Below are 22,529 nucleotides of genomic sequence, written 5' to 3'. Positions count from 1 at the left end.
GACTTGTGTTATGCTATACTTTATAACTAATACATATTTAGATAAACATCCAAGACCCGGGCCAATCAGAAAAAGATCTTTTACCATCATGAACCCGGGACCTCTCGGTTCAGAGGCAAGTACTTTACAACTACACCATCAAGGTCGTCAATTAAATTAACACTAGCAGTCAGTACTTACCAAAAATTTCCTCATCAGTGGTATACTCAGCCAAAGCTGTCAATATCCGAGGCAAATTGTTCTCTAATGCCTCCACAATGAGTTGTATTTCGCTCGTCTGCTGGACTATCTGGCTCAGCTTCGGAAATAGCGTTTGCGCTTGGGATCGGATCTTGCCAGTGCCGGGACGCAGCCAGCAGTCTCCGAGGCAAATCCGGGTGAGAGCTGCTCGTATCCATCTGTAAATTTATGAAGGATTTCACATGAGCAAGAATGAGAGATATATATCTGTATCTCTCTCCCTCACATGTCGATACAAACATCTACATATCCCCAAACGTAACCCTAACATGTCTGTCACCCGAAAAAGAGAGAGAGAAAAAGAAACCTTGAAAACTAAGCTACGACGACAACCTCTGCGACCCAATGGTCATCAGGCCGGACTGCTACACTGGCAGTCCCCATTCTATCCCCGGTTAGGTCAAGATGGAAAATGATATTTTTCAGATTGACCTAGTTCTTGGATATATTTATCTAATATATTTTATCTAATATATGTATATGTCATAGAATATAGTATTGTTGAGTTAGTATCCCATAACACAAGTTTCGAACTTACTTTGGAGCTAACTTAATCTGTGTGATTTGTCCCTATATAATTATTTATTTCAGCTAATCTGTTTTTTGGCCACAACTTTCTTTCTCTCTGTAGTCATTATTGTGATTGGATCTTAAGTCCATTGTCAAAAATTTTTCTTTACATAGTTTACAATATTTTTCTCACCTGGCATTTCTAGATGGGTCAATCAAATTCTGCAATATGATGTTTGCTTTGTGAGAGTGAAAAGCAAACCCACCCACAACTGCTCTGTTCAGTGCCTCATCACCGACTAATCTCACTTCAGCCTAAAATAAATATTTTTTATTTATAAAATGCCACCTATTTTGTACAATATATATTTTTAATTAGAAACTTCAAGGAACATAATTTTTTTAGACTTATGTCTAAAGACCCAAGGCCTGTAAGCAATGTTATCAAGATCCAAAGGTACCAGACCGTAACAAACTGCATAGAATAATATTTTCCTCAATATTATCTTTGACTATAGCAAAAAACACTACACAGACAATTTCCAGTCCTCAATTCTAGAACAATTAAGAAATTTGTGAAGTACTTACACTATCATTGCTTGCTAAAGACAGCAAAGTAGGCAGGGCACCGTGTAAAAGATTTGCATAATGCCTGGCGTATGTTGATCGGCTTCCCAGCGCTCCTAAACATCTTCCGAGAGTCCCAGCAGCTGTCTGGAGCTCATGGCTCCTGTAAATAAACAGTAAGTCAGAATAAACACTCAACAAAATAACACAAACATCAATATTAAACTACTAACTTCGTAGACCCCTCGTTGTTTTTTAGATATTCTAAAGCTTTCTCTGCCTTCTCTACTAAATTCATGGCTATGATATTATCAGCCGTTTACTCCAGTATATATTTCGAACATATTTCACTTGATTTAACAAGGGAATAATGACTATTTTCCTTTTAATGCAAAAATTTAGAACAGACAGGCAGAACGAAACAACAATATGACGAATGAATGAAATGAAATCAATGATGTTGATGACATTTTCGTTCAAAAATTTAAATTTTTGTATTAACATATAGCTTTCAGTCAAGCAACCCTAAGAGCGACCGAAAAGATTGTTAATTTATCAAAAAAATGAAGGTGAGGGACAGTGGGGTGTTTATTTTTCGTAGTAGCTCAAGTCAGGTGCTACAACTGGGTAGAAGCCTCCCCTCTCAGTTTCTAACCATTTCTATCTCCTAGCACAGATGAGAAAATAATATAGTTGTTTCTTATCTCATCATCGGCTGACTTAGTGACTTGACTTCAAGGTGTATATGTAGTAGTTGGTATATGTTCTAAGAGAAATTGCTTCAAACGATGTCCATATATAAAATAATATGCTTTTTATTCAAAGAAGATTTGCGATAGGTACCAACCTAGGTATTCATTTTAGAACGAATGCAATGTTGATTAAAGAATGACATTGACAATGACATTCATATAACAATGTTTGATTTTGGATTTATGTCAAAGTGATAATGTTATCAATCCAATGAGTATCAGTCAGATTGAATATTATTATTCCAAGTTCACCAGTTATTTTTATTTCAAACTGACCTCAACTCAAATATAATAAACAACACTAGATAATGTCTTCCGAGAGTGGAGAAGTAGACGTAATGCACGGCTTAAAAAATGTACTGGCTCAAATTGAAATAGCTGTAAACAGAAGAAGTAAGGTAAATTTCCACATTTTATTTTAAGTATGTTAATAATTTCAGGATTTTTTGACGATCCATAGTTTCTGGCCCGTTTTTATAAAATGTTTATGATCTGTGAAGTACCTACCAGCTAGTAGACTAGCTGGTAGGTACTTATACTTATACTAGAGTGTATCGTCAGTATTCTGGGACTTCCTAATTATGAAAGCTAATAAAATTAATGCAAATAATTTAGGAAGGCCTAGAGAACTGACCATAATTAAATAAATGATGCTCTAATTTCTGGTGGATGTTTAAATTTTTAATTTTTATTAGTTTTCAAATTCATTATTTTCTTTAAAATTCATCGTTTTCTTTAAAATACAAAGAGGAGTTCAAATTTATTGTTGTTTAAAAATATATTAAAAGGCAAGGCCACCATGTCAATATTAATCTCATTTATCTTAAACTGATAAGATAATATCTCACTCATTGTGTTTCTCAATTATTCTTGTTCTACAAATCATTTGTACATTATATATGAATGAATGCTCTATGCAATATTTTTATAAATCCATACAGTTTGTCATATCATATTGTATATCATGCTTCAGACCTAATCCTTGTGTATTTGTCTAATTTACGCAGCAGAAATACAATTAGTTATTTTCTTTGCATTTTCACATTACAGGATTTACCCAAAGTTACCCCGAGGTTAGTGGCTGTCTCAAAAATCAAACCAGCCTCTTTAGTTATACAGGCGTATGAAGCTGGTCAGAGAGATTTTGGGGAAAATTATGTCAATGAGTTGAATGAAAAATCAAATAATCCAGAACTCTTAGAAAAATGCAAAGATATCAGGTGGCATTTCATTGGACACCTGCAGACAAATAAAATTAATTCACTTTTAAAATCTCCAGGGTTGTATATGGTACAAACTGTTCATTCAGAAAAACTAGCTGATAATTTGAATAAACAATGGGCTAAATTCAGGAAAGAAGAAGAAAAACTTAAAGTTATGGTACAAATCAATACAAGTGGTGAAGAAGGTATATGTCGCTTTGTCTTTATTACGTTGTTTGCAACCCAAACTTCCTAATTCCTAATTTAATTATTTTATATAACCAAAATTCCTAATTTAATTATTTTGATAAAAATATGATATTTCTTTTACATTTAAATAAAAATATGGATCATAAAAACTATATTGCTACCATTATTTTTACAGCCAAAAGTGGTGTAGAACCATCTGAAGCAAAAATCCTTGTAGAATATGTCCTGAAAAACTGCCCCAATCTGGACTTTCAGGGCCTAATGACCATAGGCCAGTATGACTATGATGTGTCCAAAGGCCCTAATCCTGACTTTATATGCCTAGCCAAATGTAGGCAGGAAGTCTGTGAAAAATTGAACTTGGATGTTAACAATGTTGAGCTATCAATGGGAATGTCTACTGATTATGTTCATGCTGTAAGTATTACATCAAATATTTTTTTATAAAAATAGAAGTATGAAATTAATTAACTCAAAAATTTTTAGTAAGCTTATTGATAAATTCAATTGTGTTATTTTCAGATTGAATTAGGAGCTACGACAGTTCGAGTAGGATCTGTGATCTTTGGAGCACGTCCACCAAAAAATAAGTGATCAGTGTGTTTAAATAACATTTGTACCATTATAAGTTACTCACAATTATAAGTAATATTGTTAGGTAACAAATACATGTAGATTTTAATATATTGTAAATCTATGTATTGATTCATTATATCTGACGATTAAATGAAGTTACATATGTCGTGATGTTGGGCACCAGACTGCATAAAAAGCTTTTATTTTTATAGTAGGCAAAATAAGATGTTGGTTTATAAAGTTAGTGAGCTAAGAGAGTGAACAATCACTCTCTCTATTTCTGTCTCATATGAGCATTTTCCCGGTTTCTTCCGCCGCCATAAAGTGTCGGAGCCCAAGGGCTTGTTCATTCTGTTATTATAAATATCTTCCGTATTCCGTAAGTTCCTTCTTTTATCATCAAGTTGACATGGCTTATTTGGTCCGTATCATTAAACTTCTACTATTAAGTAAAAATGAGATCTTTAGTACCTACCTACTACGTAGGTACTAAAAATCTCATTTTAAAAGCTTTTTTGCTATGCATCAAGCTAGACTGAGGTCAAATGCACAAAAATTAGTAAATACAAAATAAATATATACCTAGGTATTCTGTACTTTATTTATTAGGGCACCTTATTAAGGCACATCAACGAAACCTTACACAACGCCGAAACAGTAGTGAGCAGTAACCATAGCTGAAAAACGGCCAGGGATATATATATACCTAATTGTAACATTTTAAGTAGGTACCTACCTATGTACCTAGATAAAATATTTTTGGGTTTTTTGTAAAAAAATATAATGTTGCCCATCAGAAATAAAAGGATGACATTTGTTGTCTCTTGTCAATGTCATTGCTTTCTGTCATTCTGTCGTCAAATCTCTCAGTTTATTTCTGAACGCAAATGTTAGCGCATGCGTGGAGGAAAAAGTGTGTTCTGTTTAGTTGTATTTATTGGACCGAAAAATACTTCGTAAATAACTTTGTATTGGGAAAGTATTCCGCAGATCGTTATAAACCTTAGTGACAAAAACTGACTCAGTGGAATCGTAGTTGTTTGGACATCTGAAGTAATCTGAACCGATCATAATTGTGTCAATCCAAACAAGTTTTAAAAGTTGATCCAGAGTTGGATGGAAAGTTACAAAAGGTCGTAAAGGTAGGTAAAGGATAGCTACAAGCTTTTATTACCTTTCTCTATAATAATTACTCTTAATAAAGAGTCAGAAAAGCAGTTAATAAACTGTTTTTCTCTATGATACCTATACATATTTCCCTCTTTCCAATCATAATCCATCCATTGCAAACTATATTCTGAAATTGTAAATTTTAGTAAAGATGTTTTTATTTGTTCCTAATTTCCATAATATTTGATAGTGTTGGACAGAGAAAAGTAGTTCTAACCCATGCTTATTTGATTTTGTAAATTTGCTGACAAAAAAGTAGTCATGTCATGTAACATACAGCCAGCCATAGATTAAGAAACAAATCCTGTGCATATAACATAATGTAAACTGATTAAATCTATTTCTATTCTATTACTATGCAATTGCTATACATTGAAATTATATATAGTTTTGTAGAAAAAACATTGCCAAATATAATGAAATTTTAATAACGACAATATCTAAGAATAAGAAATAAAAATTGTGTAACAAGCAAAAATAAAACTAAAGTAAAAAAATTTGCAAAATTTTCACAATGTTAAGTATTTTACTGCTTTGATTTACAAACACACCTATATTTATTTAACACTCCATGGCTTCGCCCTGTGAATTTCATTTGTCCAATCTTCTTAAATATTTACCATGTCATAAAATCCATCCTAATAATATTGTAGATTTACTCATAACTAGTGGCCAGTTTCAGCTTCGCACAAGAAAAATATATATACCTAAACCTTCCTCAGGAATCACACTATCTATTCATGAAAACTGGCTGAATGAACCACACACAACTTTCTTGGCCATTTCCTTCTCCATTTCATATACAAATTAATAACCAACCAATGTGCAGGTTTCCTCACAATGTTTTTCTTCGCTGGAAGCAAGTGATGGTCTATGAAAACTACTAAATGAGTCAAATTGGTATACAAACTAATGTGACACGAGTAAGATTCGAACCTGGGACCTTTCGATCTACAGGCGGGTGTCTTAACCATTATACCACCACTGCTTCATTTTTACTATATGACAATCGAAATAATCATCAGCACTTGATCACAATCATAATATGTTTCAGTATACCTTTATCCATGTACTTTATTGTGTACAAATTGTTATATTACTGATAACAAATTATACATAAATTTATATTTAAAAAATGGTAAGCCCTTCTGGCATAATAGGGACCAACACTGTTTGAATGAGTTTCTTTCGGCATTTCTTCCCAGCAGTGGAAGTCTTCAGTCTTCCCGTTCCGAAATGCTAGTAGTTTGTAGCTTTGGTAAACATCATTTAATTTAGAATATGACATGAAAAAGTGCCTTTGATGGTCTAATTTCTAAATAAATGATTTGATTTTGATTTTAATACTCAGCAAACTTTGACATTCCAGTTAAGATTTGGAATGCTTCATACAGGCTATACTTCTATATTATATTACCAGCAAACAGTTTGCCGAACTTTGTCGGTCTCTACATACCTGCTATGCTGGATTTTCCTTGCAGTAAAAAACATATATAACCTACAAAATGTATTTTTTTCATAGGCATCTAAGTTTCTCGGCATTATTTTACAGTAGAGACAAGTATCCGTTTTTTGCACAACTAAATTGCTTGTCATTAAGCATGCTATAAAGTTAAACATGGCCTTCAAGTCTCACGACTTGGGTTCTGTCTACCCCGTAAGGTATATATGGACGTGATACGGTATCTGGATGTATGTTTTTGTTTGATACATTCAGGAATACAATTACATTCGGGATCACCGAAATACAAAACATCACTAGCTTTTACCCGTGGCTTCGTCTGCGTAAATTTCCCTCGAGTTATTTTTTCGAACCGGATTTGACAACGCTTTTTCCTCAAGGATATGGTACAACAAAATGTTGTTGTAATCAAAATCAAAATCAAATCATTTATTCAGAAATTAGGCCTTCACAGGCACTTTTTCACGTCATATTCTAAATTAAATTATGTTTACCAAAGCTAGATGATGAATGACGTGTCCTATGCTACTAATATTAAAAATGCGAAAATTTATGTGTTTTGATATATTTGTTACTCTTTCACGCAAATTTTACTAGACTGTGTGCTATTAAATTTGGTACACGGGTAGAATATAACCTGGAACAACACGTAGGGTACTTTTAATCCCGAAATTCCCACGAGATCGAAGCCCCTAGACGCAGAAGCTAAAGATATAAAGCACAACACGACATCGTATCTAATCCGTAAAGTCAGCAAGATTCCAACGTTCAAACAATTTTCACGGGCGAAACCGCGAGTAACAACTACAAAAATATAACAAAAAAAAAACCGTTTACATAACCGAAGACCAATAAAATCTAATTACGTAAACGCCAAACAATGCATTTTAGTCCCTTCTACTAAACGACCAGAGACAAATCCAACTTTCATCTAATACTATAACCATTGAACCGCCATAATTGAATGGACAATTACGCAGAAGATTTCGACAAGCAATGGTGTAAGTACAATGGCTGGTTGCGTTACGACATAGGAAAAGAAATGGACCGGAATCAGGGTAGATTTGGTCGCAGGTGTGACTGATTTGGGCTTTTGTAGAAACAATACAGCTTGATCCATTTGATTTTTCCGACGACCTCAGTGGCGCAGTGGCAAAGTGCTTGCCTCTGAACCGAGAGGTCCCGGGTTCGATTCCTCATGATCATTAAGTATCTATTCGAAATTTCATCAAAATCGAAACTACTTAATCGGTTTGTCGTGAAGCGTAACAAACAGACGGACGGACTTTCGTATTTATATTAGTTGGATAAATAAATAAATATATTAGGACAAATCACACAGATTGAGCTAGCCCAAAGTAAGTTTGAGACTTGTGTTATGGGATACTAACTCAACGATACTATATTTTATATACATGGATATATGGAATTATAAATTATGTTTATTGCACATCTTTACAAAAGTTCTGATTTTTAATACATTTGTAATAGCTGCAACAGAAGTACACTGAAAATTTAAACTGTCTAACATACATATAACACTAGCGGCCCGTCCCGGCTTCGCTCGAGTAAAAACATACTAAACTATACACATAAACCTTCCTCAGGAACAACACTATATATTGGTGAAAACAGTACGAAAATCCGTGCAGTAGTTTTTGAGATTATCGCGAACAGACAACGTGGCAGAGGATATAATGGATTGGATAACATAAGCCAGGTCACCCAACATATTATGTACATACAAATTTTTTGGATACGAAACCATAAAAAGAGCTCCATAATCTCATGAACGGCCACACGATGTGGCCCTATACTTAATCTCATGTGGTAAGTGTTAGAAAGTGGAAAGTTTATGACGTCATTAAACAAAACGCATATAAGAGAATTTACGAGTGCTCAATTGCGATTTCAAATTGGACAAGACACGCACATTTGGTCTGTTTTGATATGATTACAGGTTATTGAATCCGTGGGTCAGTGGTTACTAGACGTCTGTGAACCGAAAGGTCCCAGGTTCGAATCCTACTAGTATACTTGCATCCATACTAATATTGTAAATGAGAAAGTCTAACATGATTTTAGGGCTAAATCTTCGATTTTTAGATTTTGATGAAGTTTCGAATACAAGTAGATATGAAGTTGATGACACGAGATCAATCAAATCAAAATCGTCGGCGGAATTTCGGGTAACAGCTAAAAAAAATAATAAATCTGCGAATTTATCATCAATAGATCGGCCACGTTGTTGCTGTGAGCGACTATAGCGCTGCGTAAAGGGAATTTTAATCCTATAATCACTTCGCTTCTGACGTTCCAGGCCGTAGTCCAAAAAAAAAAATATTTACACTAGCTGAACACCGCAGTGTTAACTATTAGTTGTCATTATTCGAATTTTGTACTTATTTGAATTAAAATAGTTATAATTTAAATTTTATGCATAGTAGCGCCATCTACTTTGCATAAAAGAATCGCGTAAAAGGACCCTAGATGCGTTAATCCAAGGTATAAGCTGCTACTCAATAACAAATTGACTTTGAGCGTGAAGAATTAACAAACATACCTTTTTTTCTCATAATTTTTTATCCTAATTTAATTTAGCATAAAACGAGTTAGGCACATTTTTTTATAATATTTTGACATACTAGTTTTTTGGCATACCTTTTCAATAAGCATAATTATAGTTTAGGCTAATGTATTTTACCATAATTTTGATTTACATAAAGCTATAGTGTAGCAGTAGGTTAGGGTGCGGCAGGGTGGCCATTGGGCCACTCATAAGCCACCAATATGCTTTAGATTATGCTTAAAAATTGTTATGCTTATGGTGGGTATGCGTAAAAAAAATGTGCCTAAAACATTATGCCAAATTGATATTGTGCGTAACTATTATTATGATAAGTAAAAGTATGCCATGTTAAATTATGGCATAAAATTGTATGCATAAAAATAGGGAACCTGTTGTAATATTACTTAGTTGGATTAGTGGCGTGTGGTGGCGTCGTGGGCCGGGTCGTGAGGTTCCCTCTATTATGGTTGAGCTACGCGATGGCTGTCCCATGCGTCAACTCGTGAACGGGTGCTGCCAGAGGGAACTGGTCATCTCGTTTCTCATATAATTTCATGTAAGTTAATTGTGTTTCACATCGATATATATATATATATATTATAATCAGCACTCGGATCACAATCATAACCTGTTTTGATATACCTTTTGACTATGTACATTATGTACTTTTATATATTATTAGAAAGAAAAAAAAAAACATTGTAAGAAACAATAATGGTAAGCCGATCTGGCATGATAGGGACCAACACTGTTCAAATGAGTTTCTTTCGGCATTTCTTCTCAGCAGTGGTCGTTCCGAAATGCCAGTAGTCCATTATTAGCACAAACTACATACCTTATGTAGATTGTAGGCCGCTGGACCAATTTCGATGAAATTTGGTATGCATGTAGTTAAAAACACCCGTTCAAAGATAGGCTACTTTTTTTTTCAACCGATCTGTTGGTACAATACAGTTGCAAGTTCGGTTTTTTTTTTCATCCGAATTACTGCGGCTAGTAACTATTATTAGGTATTAATTGTATTTTTTACAAGACATCACTAAAGATGAACCAAGCTCAAACCAAAAGTAAGTCAAAAAGAGCAATTAACAATTCCCATAATGATTACATCAAATAGTTCTTGGGTGTTCCCTTGTGGCTTCGATAAATATATACAAAATATATATTCGATAAATATATATATATACGTTTAGCCGCTAAAAAATAATAAAAATACGTGTCAAACAAGAAAAACGTATTCTATGGAAAGAGAAAACTTTCGAAGAAGCGTGACCGATCATTAAATTCCGAATCTCAATTGCAATTTCACTTGTAATTTTCATCATACAACATACCTATATTTTGTTCGTTTTTCTGCACATGCCTCATGTGCGATGGTAACGAAGAATTCCTTACTTCGACGTTAAAAAAAAGGTATCTTGATGCGTTAATAGGCTAATTCTACAAGTCAAATCAGATAGGTTCTTTTTTATTACTTGTTACCCGCATCTCCGCGATTATCTAAGTTTGACCCTGGCTGTTCTAAATTACATCAAAATGGGCCCAGCGGTTTAGCCATGAAAGCATAACAGACAAACAGGCTGTCAGACTACGCATTTATAATATTAGTATGGTGCATTTTGTCGTTCACGCTGATTTACAAAGCGCGTATGTCGCGATATTTTACAATTACGTGCCGCCATTTGCGAACACATACAAAGTATAAAACATAGTTGCTTCCCGCTGTCTGGCTGTTCCTATATGCTTCTTCTTAGATCTTTAAAACTACGTAACGAATATTAATGCTGTTTTTTTTTAATATATAAATAATGTGTTTCAATAAAAAAGGTTTAGGTGAATAATTTATTAAACAGATATTTATAAATACATAAAACCATAGTTTTATCCGAGCGAAGCCGGGACTGCTTGCTAGTCAGTTCTAAAACAGCGTAAGTCATTTTTGGATGCCATTTAATTGTCTCTAAATAAAATTAATCTGTTTTCTGTCTCTTAAAAACTTGCTAATAATTATGATGATATAACTTACAAACGATCATTTGGCAATTGCTACAATATTTTAGTATTTTCAAATATTTGTACAAATAAAAATCCAAGAACCACATACATGCCTAATTCATAGAAATAAAGACTTCTCATAAACAATTGATCAATCAAAACGTGGTACTGTTAGGTTAGCCATTTGAGTAATTATTCACAGCAGTTAGCCAACGTACAGTTAAACTTGACTGTTCGATGTATGCAACCTATGTAAAATCGATTTATGGTAAGATGCAATGAACGTTTCAGAAACTTTTTATGTGATCACGCGTAATATTCAAATCTTTTTACACCAAAGTTTTGCCACAATCAAACCATGAACATTTTAATATTAATAAATCACTAATTTACAAATTATTATCAATCATCAAAAGAAATAATTCATTCATATCAGAAATAGGTGTGACATTCTTATGTGATCTTAGTATCAATAGACAACAACAAGCTATCTAAAACGGAACATTCATCAGAATCAATTGATGCAAATCATATCAGTGAATGGATTAAAAATAAGCGATCGTATCGTCTGAAAAAGATCCAGTGTACATTAATCTATTTTCGAACACAAAATAAGCAAGATGGTGTGAAAAACACTTTTGTTGTTAAAACTATCAATTTCAGAATATATTCACGTAAGAATGCTGATTGAAAGCAAATCTTGACATTACAATTTGTCTCACGGATGACAATGAAGAAATTCGACCTCTAACATCTCAAATTTCGTCACATTCCCAAATCTTAACAATGACAAATCTTAACAAATAGTGCTTGACTGGAAACTATGTTTGACGAATTCTTATAACGTCTACTGTTGTTCATAAGTTTTAGTTCAAATATGGCGAGTTGAGATTGAGAATCTAAATGCGTTGAAAATTATTTCTATGTCCATTGTAAAAATTTGAAAAGCCGTATAATCAAAGTAATCATTTTTAACAGTTATTATTCAATGCTTGTGTGATTTTCTAATGGTTCATGAGATATAATGCAAGTACTTAACTTTCACGTACAATTTTATAGCGTAGAAAATACACGAAGGTAAAGTCGTTTATTTCATGTAATAATTATTATTATGACTAATATAAATGTATACTTTTTTATTACTAAGCTTGCTTTTACCTGCGATTTCCCGTGTCTTCATTCCTTTGCCACTTGCAAAATAAGTCTGCTTCTTTCTTTTTTCTTATAGATATAGACGTTGCATACTATCAAATCACTGTGAAAGCCAGATTATATTGTAGATCTGATTTTGCTTATTAAATTGTTTTATTCGCATATTAGTGTTTGCAAATGGGCTGTTAATTACGTTGAACTAGATATAAATGGAGTATATGACAGTTTTATAATGTTAGGAACAGAGATGGGTTCTCATCCAGTATTTTGCCTGTTCAGTTCTTTTACTCGAGGGCAGAGGCAGTAGGCAAAGTAGAGTATAAAATAAAAGAAAATGTAATCAATATTTACCGTTACACTGCTTAACATACAATTTGTACCGGCACGAGCCCATCTAATAGTTGAGGTTTGCGTCGGACTTTTTGAAAAGAAACTGGGAAATTGTTACTGAGAACAAATCCATCTACGTTCAAGATCTGTTTTGAATATACATTTCCAAATTCGTCTCAGTTGTTACATCACTGCTCATTATTAAAATGAGCATAAGGAAACCATTAAACTTGCCAAAATTGTAATGGCTAAATTATTTTGAATGTTGTTTTATAGTGCTTGTTTACGAAATGTGTTTAGTCTATGTTTACTTGTATTACTGTACAATAAGCGCACATTACCTAACAGTTATCATTTATATCACAAAGAATGCCATGTGGGTGAAAAATATATATACGTCTAAGGTTATTTATAATGATATAATTAAGAGGGTTATTAACTGGGGAAGGGTTTCTTCTCATGAGCGAAGGGAATTGTATCATAATCTTATTGTATGTATTGGATTATCTTATTGTATCATTATTAAGACAATAATACCTAACGATGCGATATTGTATAATTCATATGCACTTGTAGCATCAATTGTTTGGCAGAATTTTTCATTCGCAATGATGGGAATACTCCGCAGAATTCCAGTAGTAGTAATCGCACTTGTAGTTTTGTCCATTGCGTGTTTAACAGCAATTACATAAAAACTGGATCATCAGATCTTGGTACTCGTATGGGGTGACCTTCATAGCGCCATCGGACGCGGTACGAGTGGGTGGGCAGCCATGCTTAACCTACCGTAGCCGCTGGCCGTTAGTACTTATCATTGCCAAGGTTTGGATTTGCTGTTTGGAGGCATTAGATTTGCCCTTTCTTTCACCATTCATTAATTAACTTGTGCACTACCATTGCCCCTTTATTTAGGTCAAATTAAAGTTAAATCCAGACTAATATTAATAAATGTGAAAGTGTCTTTGTCCTTCTTTCGTGGTCTGAACGGGCCAATTAATTCAAGTGATATTTAGCGTGAAGATAGTTTTGAAATGGTGGAGACTGATATAGGTTCGCAGCAGTTATTAAAGAAATAAATGGATAATACTCAACGGCCCGCACTAAGCAAGAAGCTTGTGGGTAAATTTTGTCTGTTAGCAATGAGCACAAGAGACCCAGAAACCCAGGCATATGTTTTTATGACAAATGCATTGTACTATAATTGATCCTGAATCTCTTTGTAGTACTCGTAATAGGTACCAGCCCGTACCTACTGGCTGGTACCTATTACTGCAAAAAGGTTCAACATAACCGTAAACCAGTAATACCATACATACACATAAAGATGCAATTGAGGAGACCACGGAACTCTTAAAAGGTGCTGTGGTCCAATTGGACAACTACCCCTAATAAAGGCCCGTGGTCCAACTAGTTGGACGGAGCAGCTGGAGCACTACCCCGGACTGGCTTTTCCATTGGGAATTGAACCATGGACCTTCGGATAGACGGACGAGCATGGTGACCGCTACGCCGCCACTCAAGTCGCCAATACTTCAGCAGACAGATTACTCGTATATTTTAGGCGACTTAAATAAATTCTAACAACAGTTACAACAATAACACACTGGATCAGATATAATCCTGATACTACCATTATGGAAAAACGGATGAAAATCTGAGATCATGTCTAATTAGCTATGCTCTTCAGAATAAGATCTTAGATTCATCTTAAAGGCTGCTGTACTAATTGGCATAAGTATCATTTTATCTGTCTCATTTAGTTTGCGCATGCCTTATCGTAGACAGAGAGAGACAGTAGAGATCTAAATGTTGACAACCTTAATCTACTACAAAGTGAAAGTAATTCTGTTTGTTAATCAATTTTATTATTATTATCATCTGTCCTATAGATTTAAAATGAAATCATTAGAAGAAGGTCGTAATGAAATTGTATTGAAATGTATTTGAACAACAGCTGCCAGGAATAAATAAATAGTCATACCATAGACTGTTTTCTTTTTGATTTAATTCAAATTCGAGTGTCGTCGCCACCGTTTCGACAGTATTTCACCAGTACGCGAAACGCCATATGATTGGTATATTCCACTGTATATCAACAAAATCATTGCAAATTGGCCTCTATTGCCATCTAATATATATTCAAGTAGGGTAACTTGATGTATATAGTGGATTGTACGTGAAAGTTGTATTGAGGATTAATCAAGGATGCTTAAAAAGACGTCACTCGGCATTAGAACCTTCTGGAAACGAGTCTACGTCTTCTGGAAAGGCTAAAACCGCTCTGGTATTGCGGCTATTCCTTGGCAGCGCAGCGATATGCCGTGCCATTAAAAAAAGTATTGCGCTAAGCGATCTGTGACCAAAGACTGACCTGACCATATGGTGTTAATAACCCCCTTATGACGTGTTGTTTAAATAATGCTTGCTTGTAATATTTCGCGTTGTAACGTAACGTGGTAAATGTTAGGGTTGTATCGACATTTTCTTTCTTCTAAACGTGGCAATACGGATAAATTTGTGAGGACCCTTGTTGCAACATTAACTGTGGCGTTATATAGATCTTTCAGTGTGCAAATAGATCACAGGCAAAAGCTGATTCTTATAAAGACAGATTAAATGACTGGAAAATACTAATATCATATTCATCAGTTGAATGTTGACTTATTCTTTCATTAACCACACGTAAAAGGGAAAACCAGACAACATTCTTGCGCAGATCTGCGCATCCGCACTCCACAAGTTAATAGTATGTTGTCATTATTATTATGTAGTTCATACATACGTTCATTTCAATTACTTTCTGTGATCATGAGTCATTAGTTAAAAATACAAATAATAAAACAAAATAAAACATAAATAATTGCAAAGTCATTAGTTAATTATATCATTGTGAAAATTTATTATATCCAGGACTTGTTCTAATCATATCTTTAAAGTTATGTTTTGTGGTGAAGTTGTGACAGCCCTACTAAGAGATGCCTTGACAACAATTAAATGCATATAATGAAGTGCATTTCCTGCGCGCATTCATCCGTTGACATTTTTTGTGACAAGCCAACCAGGTGAAGGAAGTTTCTCAAATGATTGGCTTATTTTGTTGTGACGAGTGTTAATATCTGTTAGTATTGCGAGAAATTTAACGAACTGTATTTGATAAGTCTGATCTTGATTGAAGATAAGAATTTGTAATGTTTTTAAATTTTATGCAGCTTATCACTCGCTTTCATCAATTTATCAATTCTTGGTAAGCGCATTCTCGTACGTATTGCAAATGTAGAGTGTATTTTGTTCTGTTATTATTTAGTATATAGCATACTCATTAATTATTGATTGTGATATACCCATAGTCGGTAAAATATGTAGGATTTTTTCTTATGTTCTCACTTTTATCAAAAGTCGCAATTACTTTAAGCTACTTTATGGGCTTGTCTATTTGTATGTGGTACAAACTTGTATCTGGTCTGCGACCTTAATTTTACTGATTGTATTTTTTTATTATTATCTTGTTTCATGTTATCAAAGTCGTAATAACTATTTATAATTTTGTCCTTCAATTTTTCATTAGGTAATGGATTACCGCATATAAACCTATGACGTAAAGCCTACCTTTTGTAAAGTATATCGATGTACGTATAAAGATTCAAAGAAATTTGCGCCTTCTTGAAATCGAAGCCGGACTTAGGTGAATCATCAATGTAAATTTCGACTGACTTAAAAGTAGATTTATTATACATTAACAGATTTTGTTTTTGATAAAAAAATACCACGAAAATATCATTATATCGAACTTATTTAACTGAACTTATACCACATCAACATGAACATAGTAGAACCGACACCGATCATTCGAGTTACCTACTCATGTAAATTGTCTAGACAAATTTCAGTCATCAAGACCACTCCTTGACGACTGATGATTATTGTCAATACTGCATACTATCTCAACGCATAAATATTACAATAAATATTACACTATCATTACAAATATGATCAACAGCGCGTTGCTATCTGCAGCGAGAAAGTGTTCTGGTATTCCAGTGCGTGACAACAGTGTTGTGAGCAGTCACGATGTTGATCGGACGGAACTGGCTTGTAGTCTTTACATAGACCTATCTGCTTTCCAGGTTACGTTTTAGGCTGTGACGTCTCAAAAACCCTGGGTCCCCTTGAAAATAATCATAATTTTTGAAGATTTGGATATCATCAATCAACATCTAAAATAATAGCAGTAGGTATGTTTATTTGCTCCACAAAATAATGGCCTAAAACATAGATGGGTAATATAAACAAAAAAATATGCAAGTAGACAGAATCGTTGCAGAGAGGTGCATGCACTATAGGCGTTGAAGAACCTGTGTTTCATTCACCGTGTCTTCCGCCCGGTATTATATAATAAGCTGTATAAGTGTATTGTATAGTAAAACACGATACATTACGATACTGTGAGCTATGATTCTCGTACTCCAAACATATTTTATCCTAAAGCAATAAGCTAGAAGATTGTGTACTGCAATGCCATAGTTAATTCTACTATCAGATCCGTTTCCCAACTCATTAGTCCACAGATCAAGATGTTTCTCAGATCGAACCATCAATTTAGAGCTCTATCAATAGATGATAGAACAGATTTTTGAATGCGCAAGCGCAACAGTGGCGGTAGTGTGGCAATGGGTCAAATACAGGTTCTTAAGAATCGCGTGTGTGGCTTAGACTTAGGATTGTTAGTTATGATTGATTTCGTGAGCAGCTTAAAAAAAACCTGTTTAGATAAAATTGCATCATTCCATTTTGGGGTGCTGTGCTGACTTACTGTCACACTAATTGATATCATTCTTTTCACTATCACGCTATCTGGTGTGACGGATAATAACTAATAGCATCGCAGTACTATGCAGTCTTGCGACGCTATTAAACTATGTATCGATAGAGATACTATTACTGAAAAAACAATACATTGAACTTTAAATAAAACAAATGCTGTGCTGTATCTAGTTCCTAAGAACATTATTATAATGAAAATGAATACAAATTGTAATGACTCAATGACTATAATACAATTTTTTTAGTCTGCAATAAAAATCTATTACAAATTCAAATGAAATGCACGATTAATGACACTAAACTATCAACAATTAATCTCTGCAATAGAAAGTTACCTTGCCAATTGAAAGTGAAGAGAATCAGTTTAATAGATTTAATTCTTCCCAGAAAATTATTTACGCATTGTTACTTTATCTTTTGCAATTTTGTTATCGCTAAATCATTTTATAACATATTACTTTTAGTTTTATTTTTATAGATAAAATAAGATGTATCGCTTTAAATCCTAGATAACGGCTCATACATGATCTGTTTTCATTGTTACAGATTTTCTTTCCAACACGTGAGAAGAACGAAGAAAGAAAACATCGAATGTTATGATCTACACGAGAAACATAACAATGGACATATCACACGATCGGTCCCACAAATTGAATAGTTAGAAAATCTAATAAAAACCACAGATGAAAATCGAAACATTGAACCGCGCGTTTCAAACGATGTGACGTAACGCCATCTAGCGGTCAATAGCTGGACTTTTAAGTGAAAGTGATCCGAGTCTGCGGTTAGCGTTCGATTTTCAAAATGAAGCTCAATTTGTTTAAGCGGTCGATGATTTTCGCGACTTTCTTCGGTTCGTGTTTGTGTATTGCGTTGATTGTCGCGTCGTTAGGAACTACACATTGGATTGATGCAAGGGCTAAAAGAACTTCGAACCCTCTCGAGTCAGAGGGCAGGATCAGTTTTGGATTATTCGAAGGTCACAAAGAGCTGAATTTTGGTTACGGGTGGAGGAACCATGATTTTAGCGGTAAGTTTTTTTGTTGAATTAGTTTGATGATTTTTGGGTTATTCATTATATGAAAATATGTTGCTTTGTTGAGCGTATGTTGAAAATGAAATGATCCAATCAGATCATTGTCTTAAAATACAGTCAACGACAAATAGAAAATGAATGTTTTATAAAAATATTAATATTTAGTAATCTAAAAATATATTAACTATTTGACCACACGCGCTGGCAGCTCTGTAGCATAGTTCAAGAAACCATTCGTTCGAGCAAATATCACCTTTTTACATCATAGTTTTTACCTCCCCTATTAATAGAATTGACATAAATTAAATCAACACTTTTTGAATAGAAAAAATTGAGCGGTTCATTCTTCCATCAAGATTTTTTATTAGTAAATAGGTAACACATTTCCAGTCTCCGCGATATTCCATTTCAATGACAAAGATATTAATTACATCAGACTTAATTACATAACATTATATACGACATGAATACTGGTACCTTTCAACGCCCTCGTAACCAGTGATCCATGCCGAAATCAGTATTACTGCATTTTTGTAATTGCATACCATTTCCTAGTGAGTGAACTAGGTTTGAAGCAAGTACATACATTATTAAAGATTTTGTCATTTTTTTAACTTAACTCTGACTACAAAAACATGTAAAAAGCAGAATTAAAGCCTGAGTTTTATTCTACTGTCTCTATTCTAGAAAAGAACATTTCTCGGGTTCAATTTGCTAAAATCCCAAGCGATACGTACGCATGGCGCGTTTTCGTGTATAATTTCTTGCGACAAGCACGGTGCTTATGTTTACATAGACTAAAATTCCGGCTGCACCAATATATGACACGCTTTGTCTTTTCAAAAACCTAGTGCGTTTCGTTGGCAAGTTGACGTAAACTCTTATTCATAAATATATCCCATTGTAGTGCGACACGCGAGGTGCGTTTTCCGCTCATACTAAAATCCCAAGCGATACGTACGCATGGCGCGATTTCGTGTATACAGTGTATACAATTTCAGTAGAAAGTATTATAGGCACTGATTATAATACTTCCTAGTGAAACTCTTTGTCTAGTGTGGCATAATCTGTTAATTTTTTTTTAATTTAAATTTAAGTTAAAGCTGGCAACCACCCCGCGCGGCGTTGGGCGTGGTGCGGAACGGCCGCGCAGCTCGGCGCAGCGCTGGCGTCGGCCGCCGGCGCGTGCGCGCTCGCCGCGCTCGGCTCGGCCGCGCGCTCGCGGTGCTCGCCGCGTCCGCTGCTGGTCGGAAACTCTCTAGCTGGTAATTTGTTTTAATAGTTACATTATTAAATATATTAGGACAAATCACACAGATTGAGCTAGCCCCCAAAGAAAGAGACTTGTGTAATAGGATACTAACTCAACGATACTATATTTTATAACAAATAGATATATAGATAAACATCCAAGACCTGGGCCAATCAGAAAAAGATCATTTTCCATCATGACCCGACCGGGGATCGAATCCGGGACCTCTCGGTTTAGAGGCAAACACTTTACCACTGCGCCACGGAGGTCGTCAAAACTTCAAAAGTAGAGTCAAAAGTAACGACTGTTAGATCAGGTCGACTCCCATACATGTTTTATTTTGTTGACTCATCAGTTCTCTCTCGGCCCGATCGGACTGTTATTGTTGTTCTACTGTCTTTATTACCTTCATGCTCACGTATTATATCATTAGTCGTGTTTTATATCAATATTTTTATCAGCACTCATCTCTCATCAAAAAGTATACAAACCAATCATAAATCCATCATTTATGATTATTTTATATACTTTTCGACTAAGTACTTTATTAAATAACTAAAAAATATATAATGAATGAGATCTGGAATAATAATTAGAAAACTTTTTGTCTCATAATTCCTAAGGGAGTGAAGCGCACCACGTAGTTAATGCTCACAAGAATGTGAGCGTTTGTTGTGTTTAAAGGATTTTAAAAGGTATACTAGGATAGCATACTTATCACATAAATTTTATTTTTTCAGTGCTATTTACCTTGGGAGCGATATCGGTGTGGCTGACAGAATACTTCTTACGGCTGCAACACAACGTCATGTCCGCCGAGGACCTGGCCAATACCTGGGCTTCTAGCGGTATGGCTGACTTGGGTCTCTCGTTTTGGTGAGTATTTTAATAGGAACAGTCATAGTCATTCATTCATTATTCTTGATAACCGAGCTCTGAGGCGTCATAGCCAAGAACGCAATTGGGAATACGCGTTTGATGAGACAGCACAATAAACGTCTGACATTTTTTTTTACTTTATCAAAATGTTTAGAAAATAATATAGTAAGAAAGGATATGGATTTGAAATTGAATGGAAAAATAAGTAGGGGCAGGCCGAAGAAGAGGTGGATTGAGTGCGTCAGGCCGTCAGGCAGGATATGGCTGAAAAGACAGGGAGAAGTGGAGGAGACTGACATGCTGTACCGATTCAAATTCAAAATTCTTTATTCAATTTAGGATGATATACATCACTTATTGACGTAAAGAAATTACTTAAACTAAGTCTACTGCCGGCTTCCAAAGCGCAGGTGAAGAAGAAGCGGCTTTTCTCCAAGGACGTCAATTAACATTATGATTATGTTAATGTGTTATCTACTATTTCCAGGTTGGTAGTTGGTGCGTCAGTCACAGCGTTTGTAAACGACGTGTGTATATTGATCGCGATGGCCGACGGCCGGGACATAGACACTATCGCTCCAGCTTTAGAGGAGAAAGTGAATGGAGCTATCATGTTGTATTAAGGCCCGGCTCCATTGTTACGTTGCGCTCCATCGTCCACCGTTGCGTTGTCATTGACGAATCGACGCAGAAAAACTCAAATATTGATGGAGTTCCGACGTACGTCGATGCACGTCGATGTCAAAACCTATGTAAAATAACGGAGCAATTGGGCTGCGGCTATAGACGTACAGTGGGGACAGATAAACCTGACCCTGTATTTTGATGAATTAGTAAGGTTAGGTATATCTGTTATCGATTATATTCGTCTGTCGTTACTATATACAGTATCCGGGATTTGGGCGTACTTATGTCTTAAACATCGGCCATGACTGCCAATCGACGCACATTGCTCAGTTTTCGTTGCGCTTTAAAAAGCTCATATTACAACATGTAAATGTACGTCGAACGATCATGATTATGGCCGATTAACAGTTAAACGCGGTTTCAAAGATTTTGTATATTTCCAATTGCTCCATCCATTCCCATAAAAATTTAAATATTTATATGATGTCGACAGATATGTCGACTATAGTTTCGATCTTTTATAAGACCATTGTCGAGCGCGAATCAACCCGCACATACGTTACACACACATACGTTACACACACATACGTTACACACACATACGTTACACACACATACGTTACACACACACACATAAACATAACAACAACGTTTTCTCTGCGATTTTGGTAATTCGTTACGTTCTACTTTCATTGATAAATTGTATTTCCTTAATTTTCCTTTTCATAAAACACTACTGATTTTTGTACACTACGTGTAACCCTGTAAACCGAGATCTGATAAGATTTTTTATAAGATCTTTTTTTAAGTATAATTTTCGGTATAGTTTGCGAAGGCTGAAACTTAAATTAAGTTGCTATTAGTAAATAGTTACTACGATACAATTACGATACGATTATAATTAGTTCCACAAGCGAGTTTTAAAGTTAACATCACATAAACTATTTCATACCTCTTGGAATCATATCAATACAATCAATACTGCGTTATTGACTTTATCTCTTACGGGGTAGACAGAGCCAGAAATCACGCAACTAGAGGGCTACGTTTAGCATTGTTTTAGTGATAGGTTGCTATCGACTATGAGAAGGATATCCAGTTTAAAACCATTTCCCTTGATTGACATTTACAATCTGTGCTGGAGTGGCAGCTGGCGCATCGTATTTTTTTGTTTCGCTC

At 34.8% G+C, this 22,529-nt stretch overlaps 3 protein-coding genes and 1 long non-coding RNA gene across 4 annotated transcripts in view; 3 read left to right on the top strand and 1 right to left on the bottom strand.

The window, feature by feature from the left end:
- htt (huntingtin) overlaps nt 1–1,734 on the bottom strand; it is a 40,838-nt gene extending 39,104 nt beyond the window's left edge. Inside the window, exons 1-4 of the mRNA XM_053763935.2 lie at nt 1,551–1,734; nt 1,339–1,480; nt 944–1,065; nt 181–398 (exon numbers count right to left, since the gene is read on the bottom strand). Coding sequence (XP_053619910.1) covers nt 181–398; nt 944–1,065; nt 1,339–1,480; nt 1,551–1,615 — 547 coding nt within the window. The 5' untranslated portion in view covers nt 1,616–1,734. The remainder of the gene's footprint in view (nt 1–180; nt 399–943; nt 1,066–1,338; nt 1,481–1,550) is intronic.
- Nucleotides 1,735–2,271: 537 nt separating this feature from the next.
- LOC128680648 (uncharacterized protein) lies at nt 2,272–4,242 on the top strand. Its single transcript, XM_053763937.2, has 4 exons — nt 2,272–2,467; nt 3,120–3,477; nt 3,657–3,898; nt 4,004–4,242. The coding sequence occupies exons 1-4, from the start codon at nt 2,378–2,380 to the stop codon at nt 4,073–4,075; spliced, it is 762 nt and encodes a 253-aa protein (XP_053619912.1). The 5' UTR covers nt 2,272–2,377; the 3' UTR covers nt 4,076–4,242.
- An 819-nt stretch (nt 4,243–5,061) lies between these two features.
- On the top strand, nt 5,062–18,234 carry LOC135309962 (uncharacterized). The gene is made up of 3 exons (XR_010370238.1): nt 5,062–5,199; nt 16,860–16,967; nt 18,103–18,234. It is a non-coding gene; the product is annotated as an uncharacterized LOC135309962 (long non-coding RNA).
- Nucleotides 18,229–21,834, top strand: LOC128680650 (uncharacterized protein). Its single transcript, XM_053763938.2, has 4 exons — nt 18,229–18,586; nt 19,690–19,857; nt 20,585–20,720; nt 21,211–21,834. The coding sequence occupies exons 1-4, from the start codon at nt 18,361–18,363 to the stop codon at nt 21,344–21,346; spliced, it is 666 nt and encodes a 221-aa protein (XP_053619913.1). The 5' UTR covers nt 18,229–18,360; the 3' UTR covers nt 21,347–21,834.
- The last annotated feature ends 695 nt before the right edge of the window (nt 21,835–22,529 follow it).

Source organism: Plodia interpunctella, chromosome 24 (assembly GCF_027563975.2).
Source record: "Plodia interpunctella isolate USDA-ARS_2022_Savannah chromosome 24, ilPloInte3.2, whole genome shotgun sequence".
Lineage (NCBI taxonomy): Eukaryota > Metazoa > Arthropoda > Insecta > Lepidoptera > Pyralidae > Plodia > Plodia interpunctella.
The sequence above is the reverse complement of the archived record's forward strand: the minus strand, read 5'-3'. Positions and strand labels throughout refer to the sequence as shown.

What these genes read in the sequence shown, in the direction of transcription:
- LOC128680650 (XM_053763938.2), top strand. Translation starts at nt 18,361, where the DNA reads ATGAAGCTCAATTTGTTTAAGCGGTCGATGATTTTCGCGACTTTCTTC. An exon ending in GAGGAACCATGATTTTAGCG is followed by an intron (nt 18,587 to 19,689) that starts GTAAGTTTTTTT and finishes TTTAAATTTAAG; the next exon opens with TTAAAGCTGGCAACCACCCC. An exon ending in GGTCGGAAACTCTCTAGCTG is followed by an intron (nt 19,858 to 20,584) that starts GTAATTTGTTTT and finishes TTATTTTTTCAG; the next exon opens with TGCTATTTACCTTGGGAGCG.
- LOC128680648 (XM_053763937.2), top strand. Translation starts at nt 2,378, where the DNA reads ATGTCTTCCGAGAGTGGAGAAGTAGACGTAATGCACGGCTTAAAAAAT. An exon ending in CAATACAAGTGGTGAAGAAG is followed by an intron (nt 3,478 to 3,656) that starts GTATATGTCGCT and finishes TTATTTTTACAG; the next exon opens with CCAAAAGTGGTGTAGAACCA. An exon ending in CTACTGATTATGTTCATGCT is followed by an intron (nt 3,899 to 4,003) that starts GTAAGTATTACA and finishes TGTTATTTTCAG; the next exon opens with ATTGAATTAGGAGCTACGAC.